Raw genomic sequence first — 14,473 nt, 5'->3', positions numbered from 1 at the left:
TGACTTTGGGAGTTCATTAATGACTTGATCTCAACCAGAAAAAACAGGGAGGAAAAAATGGACAACACTTTGATACCTAGGAGCTCTTGGGGCAGGAACTGTACAGTTTGGCAGGCCCATTTGTCTCTTCAAACTGTTTACCTTGGGCAAATTGTATCAGGTTTGCTTCTTCCACATAATTTCCACTTCTCTGTGTCTAAAAACAGCAGGTAAAAGATTCCCCACAGTCAGCACTTTGGGGGAGGGAGGAGTGCACATACATACAAGATGGAAACATACATATTTTTCAAGCAGTGGCCCCCGAGGAAAGGAGGGAGGGGACACTGGAAAGAGGAGGTTTTAAAGTGAGGTACTGGGGCGAAGAAGGATGCATCAGAGGATAATGGCTTTATACACAGGGCTGCTGCAAGGCAGAAAGGTTCATTTACTTCTGTCTTGGTCCATCATTGTAATATTTACATAGGAAAAGGCAATTATGCTGTTAGGCACAGGGGAAAAAATGGACAGAAATCTTTTCCCCCTCAGGAAATCTCAAAGCAGGTCCAGTCCCAAGGGACAGTCACCAGTTGCTGGTGAAAATGACACAGAGGGAGGTAATGACAACAGAAAAGGGCTCACATTGCAAAGAGGCTTGCCCTGCGCTAGCCACAATGTGTCTGCCTGGAGAGCATCTCCAACAGCCAGGATGCCAACATCAAAAGCCAAGCGACATAGCGGACAACGTGTACTATCAAAAATAGTGTATATTTACAAGGGGGGGATGGGAGGGCGGGCAGGGCTGCCCTGAGCTTTTGTTTAAAAATAGAGTCGGGGGAGGAGGAAAGCCAGGGCTGGGTACCCCCATCTATTAACCCTTCGAGAGCCATCCCCTCTGAGCTCTCGTGCTTGCTCTGAACCACAGTGAGAGCTGGATCCGGGGGAGGTGAAAATACTTTTAGGAAACAATACTGATTTGGGGGCCCGCCCAAGAACCCAGGAAGATGGCTCCGAGTGAGGAGCGGCCCTAAGAACAATTGGGGGGGCGGCGTGTGCCCTCACGGTCCCCCCCCACCCCCCAGCCAGTACTTTTCTCTGGTAGGAGTGCAGATGCCGGCAGGGCGCCGCAGAGCAACCCTCAGGCCAAGAAACTCGGAATAGGCAGGACCCAGATTTCGGAGTGCCGGGACTGCGTAGACGCGGCCCTGGATCCCAGCGGCCGCTGTCGGCGCGAGTCTGTTCGCGGGGCGCGGACTCCGCGCTCACACGATCCGCTTCCTGTCCCCCCGGCAAAGGATCTTCTTGAAGGCGCGGCGGAAGTCGTGATTGAAGATGGTGTAGATGACCGGGTTCAGCGAGCTGTTGCAGTAGCCGAACCAGAAAAAGAACTTGAAGAGCGTGCGCGGCACCGAGCAGCCGACGGCCGTGAGCGTGTAGGTGAAGAAGAAGGGGAACCAGCACGCCACGAACACTCCGATGACCACCGCCAGCACGAAGGTGAAGCGCTTCTCGCGGTTTTGCCGCCCGCGCCAGCGCGACGCCTTGGCGCCTCCGCCGCGCTCCTCCCCGTGCCCGGCCGCGGGTGCCCCCGGCCCCGTCGCCCCTGGCCCGCGCCGCGGCAGGCTGTCCCCGGGCTTCACCTGGCTCGCCCGGGCCTTACCCTTGGCCCGGGGGCCGCGCTCGGACCTGCGGGTCCCCGGGGCCGCTCGGCGTGCTCGGACGAGGAGCTCTCCTCGAGGTCCAGCGCGTCGGCGTCCCGCGGCCCCTGCCGGCGTGGGCTCCCCCCGGGGCACCGTTGAGCTGGGCCGGCAGCGACTCCGCCTCGGCGCCCACAGGGCCCACGCCGCGCTCCGGGCCCAAGCCGTTGGGTCTGCGCTTGGCGCCCCCCGGCAGCGTGGCGGCGGCATCAGGACCCCTGCGACTGGGCGGCACGCGGGTGCGGCGCTTGGCGATCTGGTAAATGCGCACGTAGACCAGGATCATGATGAGGCAGGGCGCGAAGAAGGAGCCGATGCACGACGAGATGACGTACCACTTCTGGTCGTTGATCTCGCAGCGCGGTTCGGCCGGCTGCTGGCCACCACTGCCTCCTTTCTTCTCGATGGAGATGAGCGGCGGGAAGGAGATGACGGCCGAGATGACCCACACGGTGACGATGATGGCCTTGATGCGGCGTGGCGTGCGCTTCAGGTTGTACTCTATGGCCTGGGTGATGGACCAGTAACGATCCAGGCTGATGGCGCACAGGTGCACGATGGACGACGTGCAGAAGAGCACGTCGAGCGCCAGGTAGGTCTCACACCATGCCTTGCCGAAGTACCAGTAGCCCATGACCTCGTTGGCCAGCGAGAAAGGGATGACAAGCGTGGCCACCAGGATGTCGGCCGAGGCCAGAGACACCAGGAAGAGGTTCTGGGGCGCCTTGAGCGCGCGGCTGGTGAACACGGCAATGATGACAAGCACGTTACCGAACACCGTGAACAGCATGAGCAGGCCGGCCAGGCACACCAGCGTCAGCGTCACCTGCAGGGAGTAGGGGGTGGCCCGGGCGCCACCCCCCGGGGCCTCGGTCCCGTTCCAGCTAGCGTTGCTCGCGTCAGGCTGCAGGGAGCCCATGGGCGCGAAGCTGCCTTCGGCCAGTGCCTGCTCCTGGCGGAACATGAACGCGGGTGCCCGCTCGCCTGGGCCTGCTGCCAGCTGCCTTCCGGCCGGCGCCCGTTGAGCCTCCTCTTCCTCCTGCGCCCCGCTCGCCCCAACGCGGCTCACATGGAGAAGCGGCCTCTGGGAGGCCGAGCCCGAGCTGGGGGACCGCTAATGGCCCATGGGCCCGGCTCCCGGGAAGCGCGCCCGGCCCGCGCTTCGAGCGCTCGGGGTCGGCGCCTTCTCGCTCCCAGCTCCTAAGCACAGCCAAGTTTTATTCTAAGCGGCGGGAGAGAGTAGTAGGTCGAGCCGATGAGGAAAGAGAGATTTATTCTCAAGAAGAGAGAACAAAAATCATCGGTGCCTGATGACTTGGAAGGATAACAGGAAATTAAATATATCTCTATCTATATCTTTGACTCTGGAGCCTGAGCGAAAGCAAGAGGTCTTACCGTGTGCGGGGCCCGCCCCCAACCCGAGAGGCAGCCGAGGGGTGCTGATGCTGGCTTGGGGTCCTATGTCTGTCTCCTTACATCCCCGAAGCGATTATCGACTCTCTCGCTTCCCCCAGACGCTGCGGGGTCGGCGAGGCCCGGGCTGGGGCCAGGGCGCAGACTCTGCCGCCTCTCGGAGCGCCGCGGGACTTCCAAAGTTGCGTGCCCTGCAGGGGCTGGGGCGCAGCGCGCGGAGGTCGGAGGCGGCGGCGGGGTGAGGGGTGTGCGGGCCGCATGAAGGCGCCCCCGTCCTAAGGCGGGCCCAGGCGGGTGGGCGATCGGCCCTCCAGGAGCCGCGGCCGAGGCAGGGGGTCTCCTGGGCGTCGGCCCGGCGAGCTTCGGGCGCTGAGCGCGACGGGACAGCTGGGGTCCGAGGGCAGCGTGAGTTGGGGCAGGAGCGCAGGGCTTGGGGGAGAAGGTGCTGGGGGTGGCCGGGCGGCGGCGCGCCGGCTGCTGGGCGTCTGCACCGAAGCTGGGGCCGGTGCTTCTCCGTGGCGCTCACGGTGGACTGGTTTTATAGCCCTAGGATCAAGCCGGCGTTGCCGAGCAGCCGGCGTCACCCCCACGTGGGAAGCCGACCCTCCCCCGCCCCTTGCGCCTCCCCTCCGCGGGTCTGGAGTCCGCGCCGGGCGCCGGACCCACTGGAGCCCTGGCCCCCTGGCAAAACTGGCCCTTTGGGGAGGCGGGTACCTTGAGCGAGGGATTTAAAGAGCGTGCCCGGGCAGTGAGGAGCGGTCCCTGCTGGGAATTGGCCAAGCATCTCTGGGACCGCCGAGCAGAACGCGTCGGGCACCCGGGAGTGCCCACATCGAGCTGAGTGGGACTCGGGCGGAAAGGGTAGGGGACCCCCGGCCGAATCGGGAGACGCAACCACCGGTACGGGTCGCATCCGGAGCAGCCCCGCAAGTGCTCCTGGCGGCGGGGCAGTGGGGCTGGTGAGAGAGGAAGGTGCACGTCCGAATCCAACCCCTGGGGCGAAATGGGAAGCATCCCCCGGGGAGCGGGCCCCGCCAGAGTTCAGAGCTCCGCTCTGGGGAGAAACGGCCACTTGTCCCAGCTGCAGAGCTGTCTGAGAGACACTAGCAGGCAGGATCTGAACCGCGCCCCCTAGACCGCGGTGAGGAGGGGTCCTGGAGCGGAGGCCACGCGCGGCGGCAGAGCGAGGGCGCACTGACACCTGCCGGCCGCTTGCCGTCACCGCTGCGAAGCTACAGGCCAGCGCCTGTAGCCTACTCCCGCCCCTGCAGTCCTTTGCCTACAGAGCCTTCTCCCATCTCAGGACAAATTTGTGTCCAAGCTCAGGAAAAGAGAACCCAGATTTCTAATTGCACTTTGTCATGTTGGAGAAATCTTCCTAAGGATACACTCTTGTGTGTGTACCCTCTCCACCAGCGAGAGTGAGGATTGGTCTGATAAAGTCACATCAGGAAGGGCTCGGCAGGCAACAGAGCCCAGGACTGGCATTCCACCCTGGACCGGCACAGGGCAGCCCACCCTTCCCGCAGATCCGAGAGGCCTGGATTCTGCCTGGCTGGTTGCTCTGCTCTGGCCTTCTCTGAACCATTGTGTCTTTGTTGAGGCCAGAAAGCTAGACTCCACCCACCCCCCCCACACCTCCATTTCAGATGCACACACGCTGCGTCTTTCAGTAAGGGGAGGATGCCGGCCAAGAGAAGAGAGAATATTTTCTATGTCCTCTCTGATAGGAATAGCACGGAGTGGGGGTGAGTGCAGTTTTCCTCTGCCTGCTAGATGTCCTGAGATAGATTTTAACGTTTGCTAGAGTACCAGCTTGCATTGTGCTATCTGCACTTTTCAAATAAACAGCAGGCAGTTTAAGGGTGAGGCCCAGGAGGATAGGAACTGTCAGCAGGAGAGAGATTAGACCTAAAGAAAAATTGTCTTATTTAAGGACCTACTAAACCAAAATACCTTATGTAGTCAACTAAGCTGGAAGTTCCAAGTATTGAGCAGATTGCCTCTCTGCCTGGCAGGGTTCAGGATCAGGGGCCGAGGACTAGATTAAGGACCTTGAGCATCACCCTCAACAGCAGCTGATGTCTACAGCCCCCACCAGTGATACAGGCCAGTGATACAGTGATTGATGCTGTTGCTCTTGAGGTAGGTAGTCCTGAAGTCTGTACTTTTCAGAGTACTTCACAGGTGTCTCATGTGACTTGAGTACGTTTATCTCCCGATTTTTGCTCCAGTGGGATGACCTCCTTTCCAGTCTTAATTCTGAAGAGCCTTTCTAATCCCCTTTTCTGGAGCATCTGAAGAAAGTTAAGGCAGAATTTCCTCCCTCTGTTGAGTCCATTCTTTTCCATCTTCTAACCAATTCTCAGCTCTGTATATTCTGTCAGGGGGCAGAGACATTGCACTAGGCTCAGCTGGAAATGTGGTTACACTCACCTTTGCACAGAAACTAGGAGCCCCAAACCTCAAGTATGAATGCTAAGAGGGCCCAAAACCAAAGCCCATGGCAATGTGGACTTCACTGTGTTGTTCCCAGACCTTAGGGACTGAGTTTTGAGAGGCCATCAACTCCCATCTCCACACCAGCTGCTGACACACATCTCTCCTTCCTATCTCATTTCAGAAGCAAAAAGGGAAATGAAAATACAGGCCACAGTGCTTTCCTTTCTTGGAATCTCTGCTGCTAGCCTGTGTATGATACCTCTTGTCACATTTTCTAAATGCTTCCCAAACAGCCAGTCATTTTCTTAATTCCTGGGTTTGGAAACTTTTCTCCTAAAATGGAAACAGGCTTTTCAAAGAGCTAGGGTCTCGGAGGCCAATACACCACAATTATTAATAATAACAATAGCTGCCTTTTGTTAAGTTCCTAGGACGCAACACGTCCAGGGCTATATACAGAGCCCTCTTACATGCAGAGTTCTTCCTCTGGATACACATATCTTATCACCAAAGGCACTGCCTCCTTAGTTTGACACTCATGGTCAGCATCTCTGAGCTTTAAAAAGCTGTGTGGATGCCATTTATTTATTTATTTATTGCTAGAAGATTTAGTGTTGTGCTTGCTCAGTGAGACAGCATTGAGCAGAGAGATAGCCACAAAGACGATAATTCTTAACCAGGCCTGTATATCAGCATCGCCTGGTAAGGTGAAATACACTTGCTGGTGCTCCACCAGGGTAATTATGATTCATCAGGTCTGCGATGGGATGCAGAGTGTGTATTTTAACGAAGCTCTGTGGGAGATGCTAATATGCGTGCTCAGTTAAGACTCACTGCTCTAAGTAATAAATCTCACTGGGGGCAGGAGTGATGAGCAATTGCCTTGGTGGGGGCAAGAAGGGGGTGTCCAAATGACCTGGGAACTTTTATCAAGCCAGCCTGAGCTACCAAGAATGGGCTCCAAATTGAGAATAACTGTCCTGATTCTTCTGGGACAGCCAGGAGGGTGTCACAACCCTCCAGGCACATGAGGCATAACAAACAGTTGAGAGCCACTGTAAATATGGAGGTTGGCATTCCTGGCCTGAGGAGAAGTCACTCCTGGGCACACAAATGGGGGTTCACTATTATTTCTACTAGTAGATACTACAGAGGATCTGAATAGACATTTTCCCAAAGAAGACATACGAACGGCCAACAGGCACATGAAAAGATGCTCAACATCGCTAATCAGCAGAGAAATGCAAATAATCAAAACCACAATGAGATATCACCTCACACCTGTCAGAATGGCTATCATCAAAAAAGATCACAAATAACAAGTGTTGGTGAGGATGCAGAGAAAAGGAAACCCTTGTGCACTGTTGGTGGGAATGTAAATTGGTGCAGCCATGGTGGAAAACAGTATGGAGATTCCTCAAAACTTAAAAACAGACTAACATATGATCCAGCAATTCCACTCCTGAGTATATAACTAAAGAAAATGAAAACATTAATTAGAAAAGATATATGCAAAAAATATATATGTTCATGACAAGAGACCCCAACTAGCCAATCTTGAGAAAGAAAAACAGAGCTGTAAGAATCAGGCTCCCTGTCGTCAGACTATACTACAAAGCTACAGTAATCAAAACAGTATGGTACTGGCACAAAAACAGACATAGATCAATGGAATAGGATAGAAAGCCCAGAAATAAACCCACATACCTGTGGTCAATTAATCTATGACAAAGGAGGCAAGAATATACAATGGAGAAAAGACAGTCTCTTAAATAAGTGGTGCTAAGAAAACTGGACAGCCATATGTAAAAGAATGAAATTAGAACATTCTCTAACACCATACACAAAAATAAATTCCAAATGGATCAAAGACTTAGATCTATATGAGGCCAGGCACTATAAAACTCTTAGAAGAAAACATAGGCAGAACACACTTTGACATAAATTGCAGCAATACCTTTTTTGATCCACCTCCTACAGTAATGAAAATAAAGACAAAAGTAAACAAATGGAACCTAATTAAACTCACAAGCTTTTGCACAGCAAAGGAAACCATAAACAAAACGAGAAGACAACCCTCAGAATGGGAGAAAATATTTGCAAATGAAGTGACCAACAAGGAATTAATCTCCAAAATATACAAACAGCTCATGAAGCTCTATGTCAAAAAAACAAACAACCCAATCAAAAAATGAGCAGAAGATCTAAATAGACATTTCTCCAAAGAAGACATACTGATGGCCAAAAGGCACAAGAAAAATGCTCAACATCACTAATTATCAGAGAAATGCAAATCAAAACTGCAGTGAGGTATCACCTCACACCAGTCAGAATGACCATCATGAAAAAGTCTATGGACTTCCCCAGTGGTCCAGTAGTTAAGACTCTGCGCTTCCACTGCAGAGGGCTCGGGTTTGATCCCTGGTTGGGGAATTAAGATCCCACATGCTGTGTGGTATGGCCAAAAAAGGAAAAAGGAAAGAGAAAACGTCTACAATCAACAAATGCTGGAGAGGGTGTGGAGAAAAGGGAACACTCCTACACTGTTGGTGGGAATGTAAATTGGTACAATTACATTACCACTATGGAGAACAATATGAAGGTTCCTTTAAAAACTAAAAATAGGACTACCATATGATCCAGCAATCCCACTCCTGGGCACATATCCAGAGAAAACCATAAATGGAAAAGATACATGCACCCCAATGTTCATTGCAGCACTATTTACAATAGCCAAGACATGGAAGCAACCTAAATGTCCATTGACAGAGGAATGGGTAAAGAAGATGTGATACATATATACAATGGAATGTTACTCAGCCATAAAAAAACAAACAAAATAATGCCATTTGCAGCGACATGGATAGACCTAGAGATTATCATACTAAGTGAAGTAAGTCAGACAGAGGAAGACAAATATATGATATCACTCATATGTGGAATCTAATTTTTTTAAAAATTATATAAATGAACTTATTTACAAAACAGAAACAAAGATTTCAAAAACAAACTTATGGTTACCAAAGGGGAAACATGGTAGGGGAGGGATAAATTAGGAGCTTGGGATTAACATACACATACTACTATATATAAAATAGATAACCAACAAGGACCTACTGTATAGCACAGAGAACTCTACTCAATATTCTGTAATAACCTGTATGGGAAAAGAATCTGAAAAAGGAATGAATATATGTATATTTATAACTGAATCACTATGCTGTACACCTGAAATTAATACCACATTGTAAATGAACTTATACTCCAATAAAATTTAAATATATATGTATGTATATATATATATATATATATATATGTTCGCGGCAGCATTATTTATAATAATCAAGATATGGAAGCAACCTAAGTACCCATCAATAGATGAATGGATAAAGAAGATGTGTTATATATATATACAATGGAATATTACTCAGCCATAAAAAACAGCGAAAGCTTGCCATTTGTGACAACATGGATGGACCCTGAGGGTATTGTGCTAAGTGAAATAAGTCAGAGAAAAACAAATACTGCATGATTTCGCTTATATGTGGAATCTAAAAAACAAATGTATAAACAAAACAAAATAGAAACAGTTATAGATACAGAGAACAAATAGGTGTTTGTCAGAGGGGAGGGGGTGGGGGAGAAGAAAAATAGCTGAAGGAGATTAAGAGGCACACACTTTCAGCTCTAAAATAAATGAGTCACCTGTATGAAATGTACAGTGTGGGGAATTTAGTCAATAATAATGTACTATCGGGGCTTCCCTGGTGGCACAGTGGTTGAGAGTCTGCCTGCCAACGCATGGGACACAGGTTCATGCCCCGGTCTGGGAAGATCCCACATGCCGCGGAGCGGCTGGGCCCGTGAGCCATGGCTGCTGGGCCTGCGCGTCTTGAGCCTGTGCTCCGCAATGGGAGAGGCCACAACAGTGAGAGGCCCGCGTACAGCAAAAAACAAAAACAAACAAAAAACACACGGTCATCCGTCTGAACGTGATGAGCAGGTGGGGAACACAATGTTCCCACTGCCGCCCATGCCCCACACACAGCTGGAACCGAATGCTGCAGTAAACTACAAACATCTGTCAAGTCACTGCATTGCTGACACAGGGGCAGGGGCAGAGAGGGGGTGGCAGTCACCAGAAAAATATCTATTGCTTCCTCTGAGCTATAATTTAATTCCTCCACTTTCTTGCTACCAGTGCTGGAGCTCTTTGCAAGCACATTGTTCCTGAAGGTGAATGTAAGCTAAAAGAAAAGCATCACCTCCAAGAGTGTTGTTGGAAGGAGCTGCCTTACTTACCACCTTCCGTGTTTCTCGTCACTGACTGGCAGGTCCATCCTGCTTTTCGCATGAAAACAAGTGTGAAGTCCTACCGCCACCTTCATCTTTTTTCCAAGGTGCTAGCCCATCCTGCCCCCACCTGGAAGATGAAGCCAAGTGTTTTCTGCCCCTGCAAGGGCCTCCGGCCAAGACCCAAAAGACAGCAGTCTGTGCCAGGATCAACTCTACCTTAAGGATGCCAAGAAAGGTTGGGCTCCCATCTGGCTCTTTGCTGCTGCCAACCTTGCAGGACATATGTGTGTTTCCCCTAAAATGTGACTGCTGAGAGCTGTCCGCACACATGAAACTTACTATCACCTCCTGAGTTTTCCAGGTCAGTTCTCACAAATAAGGGCCCTTTCCCACCACATCCAGGTGAATTGCCTTGACTGCTTTGTCCAGAAGCATAAGAAAAAGCACACCTTGAATCAGTTATGGCGAGTGATGGCTATTTGTGGCACACAGGTGAGCTAGAGCCACTGGCCCTTGGGTGTAAAGGAGATATCTGTCACCAACATTAATAACTTTTAAACTAACATTCATTAACCAAATTAGGTAAGGTGAATCACCCTTCACATTCACGTAAAGAAACCATGGAGACCCCATGCGTGAAACACACACACACACACACACACACACACACACACACACACACACACACACACAGTATAAAAGGTAATCTGGTCATTCTGCTCCCTGGAAATGATTTTTTTTTCCATTCTCCCTAGTTAATGACACCAGCAAAGCACAAGCTTCTCCCTTCTAAAGGGAGGGGTGCCTGCCAGCTCCTGGGAAGCATTAGAGTGGAGTCATTAAGAATTTGAGCTTTGGAATAAGATAAACCTGGGCTCTGGTCCTGCTTCTGTCACTTAGTAACAGTATTAACTTACTTAACCTTCTGGACCTTGGTTTTCTCATATGGAAATGGGGAAAATAGTAGTAAGCACCTCATGCAGGCTCTTAAGTGAGTGTTAAATGAACAAATACATGGAAAATACATAACACAGTGTTCAGTATTTAATAAATGCTTGACATGCATTAAGTACCTTTGTTTATTTGGCAAAACTTTCTTCTTTATTAATCTGATTCTTCCTCAGACAGATGCAAAGAGATCCTAAGACCTGCCCACTTAAAGTTTGATAGTTAATAAATTGCCATGAGAGGGACTTCCCTGGTGGCGCAGTGGTTAAGAATCCACCTGCCAATGCAGGGGACATGGGTTTGCTTCCTGGTCTGGGAAGATTCCCTCATGCCGCAGAGCAACTAAGCCCGTGTGCCACAACTACTAAGCCCATGTGCCACAACTACTGAAGCCTGTGCACCTACAGCCCGTGCTCCACAACAAAAGAAGCCACTGCAGTGAGAAGCCCGCACACTGCATTGAAGAGCAGCCCCTGCTCACCGCAATTAGAGAAAGCCTGCGTGCAGCAATGAAGATCCAATGCAGCCAAAAATAAATATTTTTAAATTGGCATGAGAAATAAGAATTAAAAAACAAAATAAAACTGGGGAAACGTGACTTTAATGAGTTTTAACAGGTATTTATTCCTTTTTGTGTGTGCAAATGGCAAGGGAGGGGGTGGAAGTCCCTTGCCTCGAGACTACATAAAACTAAAAAGCTTCTTCTGCACAGCAAAGTAAAACCATCAACAAAATGAAAAGGCGACCTACAGAATGGGAGAATATATTTGCAAATCATGTATCTGATAAGGGGTTAATATCCAAAATATATAAAGAATCCACACAACTCAATCACAAAAATATAAATAAATAATCTAATTTTTTTTAATGGGCAGAGGCTATAAATAGACATTTTTTCCAAAGAAGACACACAGATGGCCAGCAGGTACAAGAAAAGGTGCTCAAAATCACTAATCATCAGGGAAATGCAAGTTAAAACCACAATGAGACACCACCTCACACCTGTTAGAATGGCTATTATCAAAAAGACAAGAAAGGGAACCCTTGTGCACTATTGATGGGAACATAAATTAGTGCAGCCACTATGGAAAACAGTATGGAGTTTCCTCAAAAAATGAAAAATAGAACTACCATATGGTTCAGCAATGCCACCTCTGGGTAAAACACTAACTCAGAAAGATACATGCACCCTCACGTTCATTGCAGCTTTACTTACAATAGTCAAGATATGGAAGCATTATTTACAATAGCCAAGGTATGGAAACAACCTGTGTCCATTAGTAGATCAATGGATAAAGAAAATGTGGTATATATCAATGGAATACTACTCAGCCATAAAAAAGAAAGAAATCCTGCCATTTGTGACAGCATGGATGGACCCTTAGAGCATTATGCTAAGTGAAATACGTCAGACAGAGAAAGACAAATACCATATGATCTGACTTGTACATGTGGAATCTAAAGAAAATTCAACCAAACAAAAAGAAAACCAAAAACCAAGTTCATAGATACAGAGAACAGATTGGTGATTGCCAGAAGTGAGGAATAAGGGGTGAGCAAAATGGGTGAAGGGCAAAGGGTACAAACTTCCAGTTATAAAATAAATAAGTCATGGGGATGTAGTGTACAGCATGATGACTACAGTTAATAATACTGTATTGCATATTTGAAAGTCACTAAGAGACTAAATCTTAAAAGTTCTCACAAGAAAAAATAATTTGTAACTATATATGGTGATGGATGTTAACTAGATGTATTGTAGTGATCATTTCACAGTATGTACAAATATTGAATCATTATGTTGTATACCTGAGGCTAATAAAATGTTATATGTTAATTTATATCTCAATACTAAGTGAATGAATGAATGAAGTAAATTAAACCCAAAACAAACAAGGAAGGAAAAATGAAGGGCAGAAATCAATTAAAAACAGGACAACTATGGAGAAAATATCTATAAAACCAAAAGCTGATTATTTGAACAGATACATAAAATTGATCAACCTCTAACCAAAATGACCAATGATACGACACAGGATAATGATACCTGGTGGCTGCGAAGAGACAGGGCATGTTCATTTTCTCTTAATGGTCACTCTTCACTTCTTGGTCTATTGATGTTGAAAGCCAGATTTTGAACTGAGGGTGAATAAAGTGTGAAGACAGAGTAATTATAGCACATATTTCTAAGCTAATGGAAATTCTTAAAACTCTCTGGCAAAAGAAGAATCACCCCAACGTGATATTAGGTTAAAGGAAGCAGAGGTAAGGATTTCCTGGCTGTGCCTTAAAGAGATGTTTGTTAAGTATTAAAAGCCTTTTATCTTCCCAGACTTTGAATATTTTGGTTTCTAATAAGAAATAAATGAAAATTATTTATTTTTTGATCTAGCTAAACTAGTTTTTTGTGTATATGTCAGGCAATCACCAAATAATTTTTCTACAGAAACTGTTTAAAATAATTTCAAACTTACAAAAAATAAGAATAGTGTAAAGAAGATTCATATGCCCTTTACCTAGATTCACCTATTTTATCCCAATTGCTTTATCATATACTTTCTATGTGTGTATGTATGTTTGTGTCTCAAACACACACACACATAATTACACAATATTACTTTTCAGAACTACCTGAGGGTAAGTTGCAAATATCGTGGAACTTCACCTCTAGATACCTCAGTGTTTATGTCCTAAGAATAGAAATGTTCTTTTACATAATCACAGGACAGTTATCAACTTCCATTGGTACATTATTTTATCAATCTCCCTTTGTATTTCAATTTTGTCAATTGACCCAACAGCATTTTTTCTCCAATACAGAAGTCAGTCTAGGATGCATTTACGGTAGGTCCCCTACATACGAACCTTCAAGTTGCGAATTTTCAAAGATGAGAACATGTGTTCCATCAACGTCAGGCGTGAGTGAAATTGCAGCTTGCCCTCCATCTCCTATTGCTGGTGATCCTTCAGCTCTACCATCTCCCACCTCCTCTCCTTCCTCCAATCAGTAACTCTTCTTGCCCGTTCCCTTGATGGCAGCCCCTGTATGCCAGCCGTTGTACTGTACTGTAAGATTAAAAATGTTTGTGTTTGTTATGTATTTGTGTGAAAAGTATTATAAACCTATTACAGTACAGTACTATATAGCCGATTGTGTTAATTGGGTACCTAGGCTAACTTTGTTGGACTTACCAACAAATTGGATTTACGAACGGGCTCTCAGAATGGAACTCGTTAGTATGTAGGGGACTTACTGTACTTGTCATGTCTTTATAGTAGCCGCCAACGTATTATTCTACAGCCTTTCTTTGTCTCTTATAACATTGACATTTTTGAAGAACAGAGTTTCATTTTGTTTTTTAATAGAAGATTCCTCATTTTGGGTCTGTCTGATGTCCTCCTGATTAGGTTCCAGTTATACATTCCCAGCAGGAATACTAATATGTGTGACATTGTATCCTTCTTAGTGTATCACATCCAGAGTAACTTCATATCCATCTGCCCCTCATTGGTGATCTTAATTTTAATCACCTAGCTAAGATGTTTATTGGGTTTTTTAAAAAAATAACTATGATTTTCCCCCTTGCAACTAATGAGCAATCTGTGGGGACCCACTTTTTGGTCATGCAAATGTCCTGCTCCTCATCAAAACTTCTCCCCTAGATTGAACATCCATTGATGGGACTTCCCTGGCAGTCCAG

The 14,473-nt window shown here is 47.5% G+C and overlaps 1 protein-coding gene across 1 annotated transcript; it reads right to left on the bottom strand.

Moving 5' to 3' along the window:
• Nucleotides 1-796: 796 nt before the first annotated feature.
• ADRA2A (adrenoceptor alpha 2A) lies at nt 797-2,720 on the bottom strand. The gene is given in 3 exon segments (XM_032608481.1): nt 797-1,666; nt 1,669-1,759; nt 1,762-2,720. Coding segments are annotated over 3 exon segments (1,395 nt in total). The 5' UTR covers nt 2,638-2,720; the 3' UTR covers nt 797-1,238.
• Nucleotides 2,721-14,473: the final 11,753 nt, after the last annotated feature.

Source organism: Phocoena sinus, chromosome 16, assembly GCF_008692025.1.
Source record: "Phocoena sinus isolate mPhoSin1 chromosome 16, mPhoSin1.pri, whole genome shotgun sequence".
Classification (NCBI taxonomy): domain Eukaryota; kingdom Metazoa; phylum Chordata; class Mammalia; order Artiodactyla; family Phocoenidae; genus Phocoena; species Phocoena sinus.
Note: the sequence above shows the minus strand (reverse complement) of the source record. Positions and strands in the feature narration are given on the sequence as shown.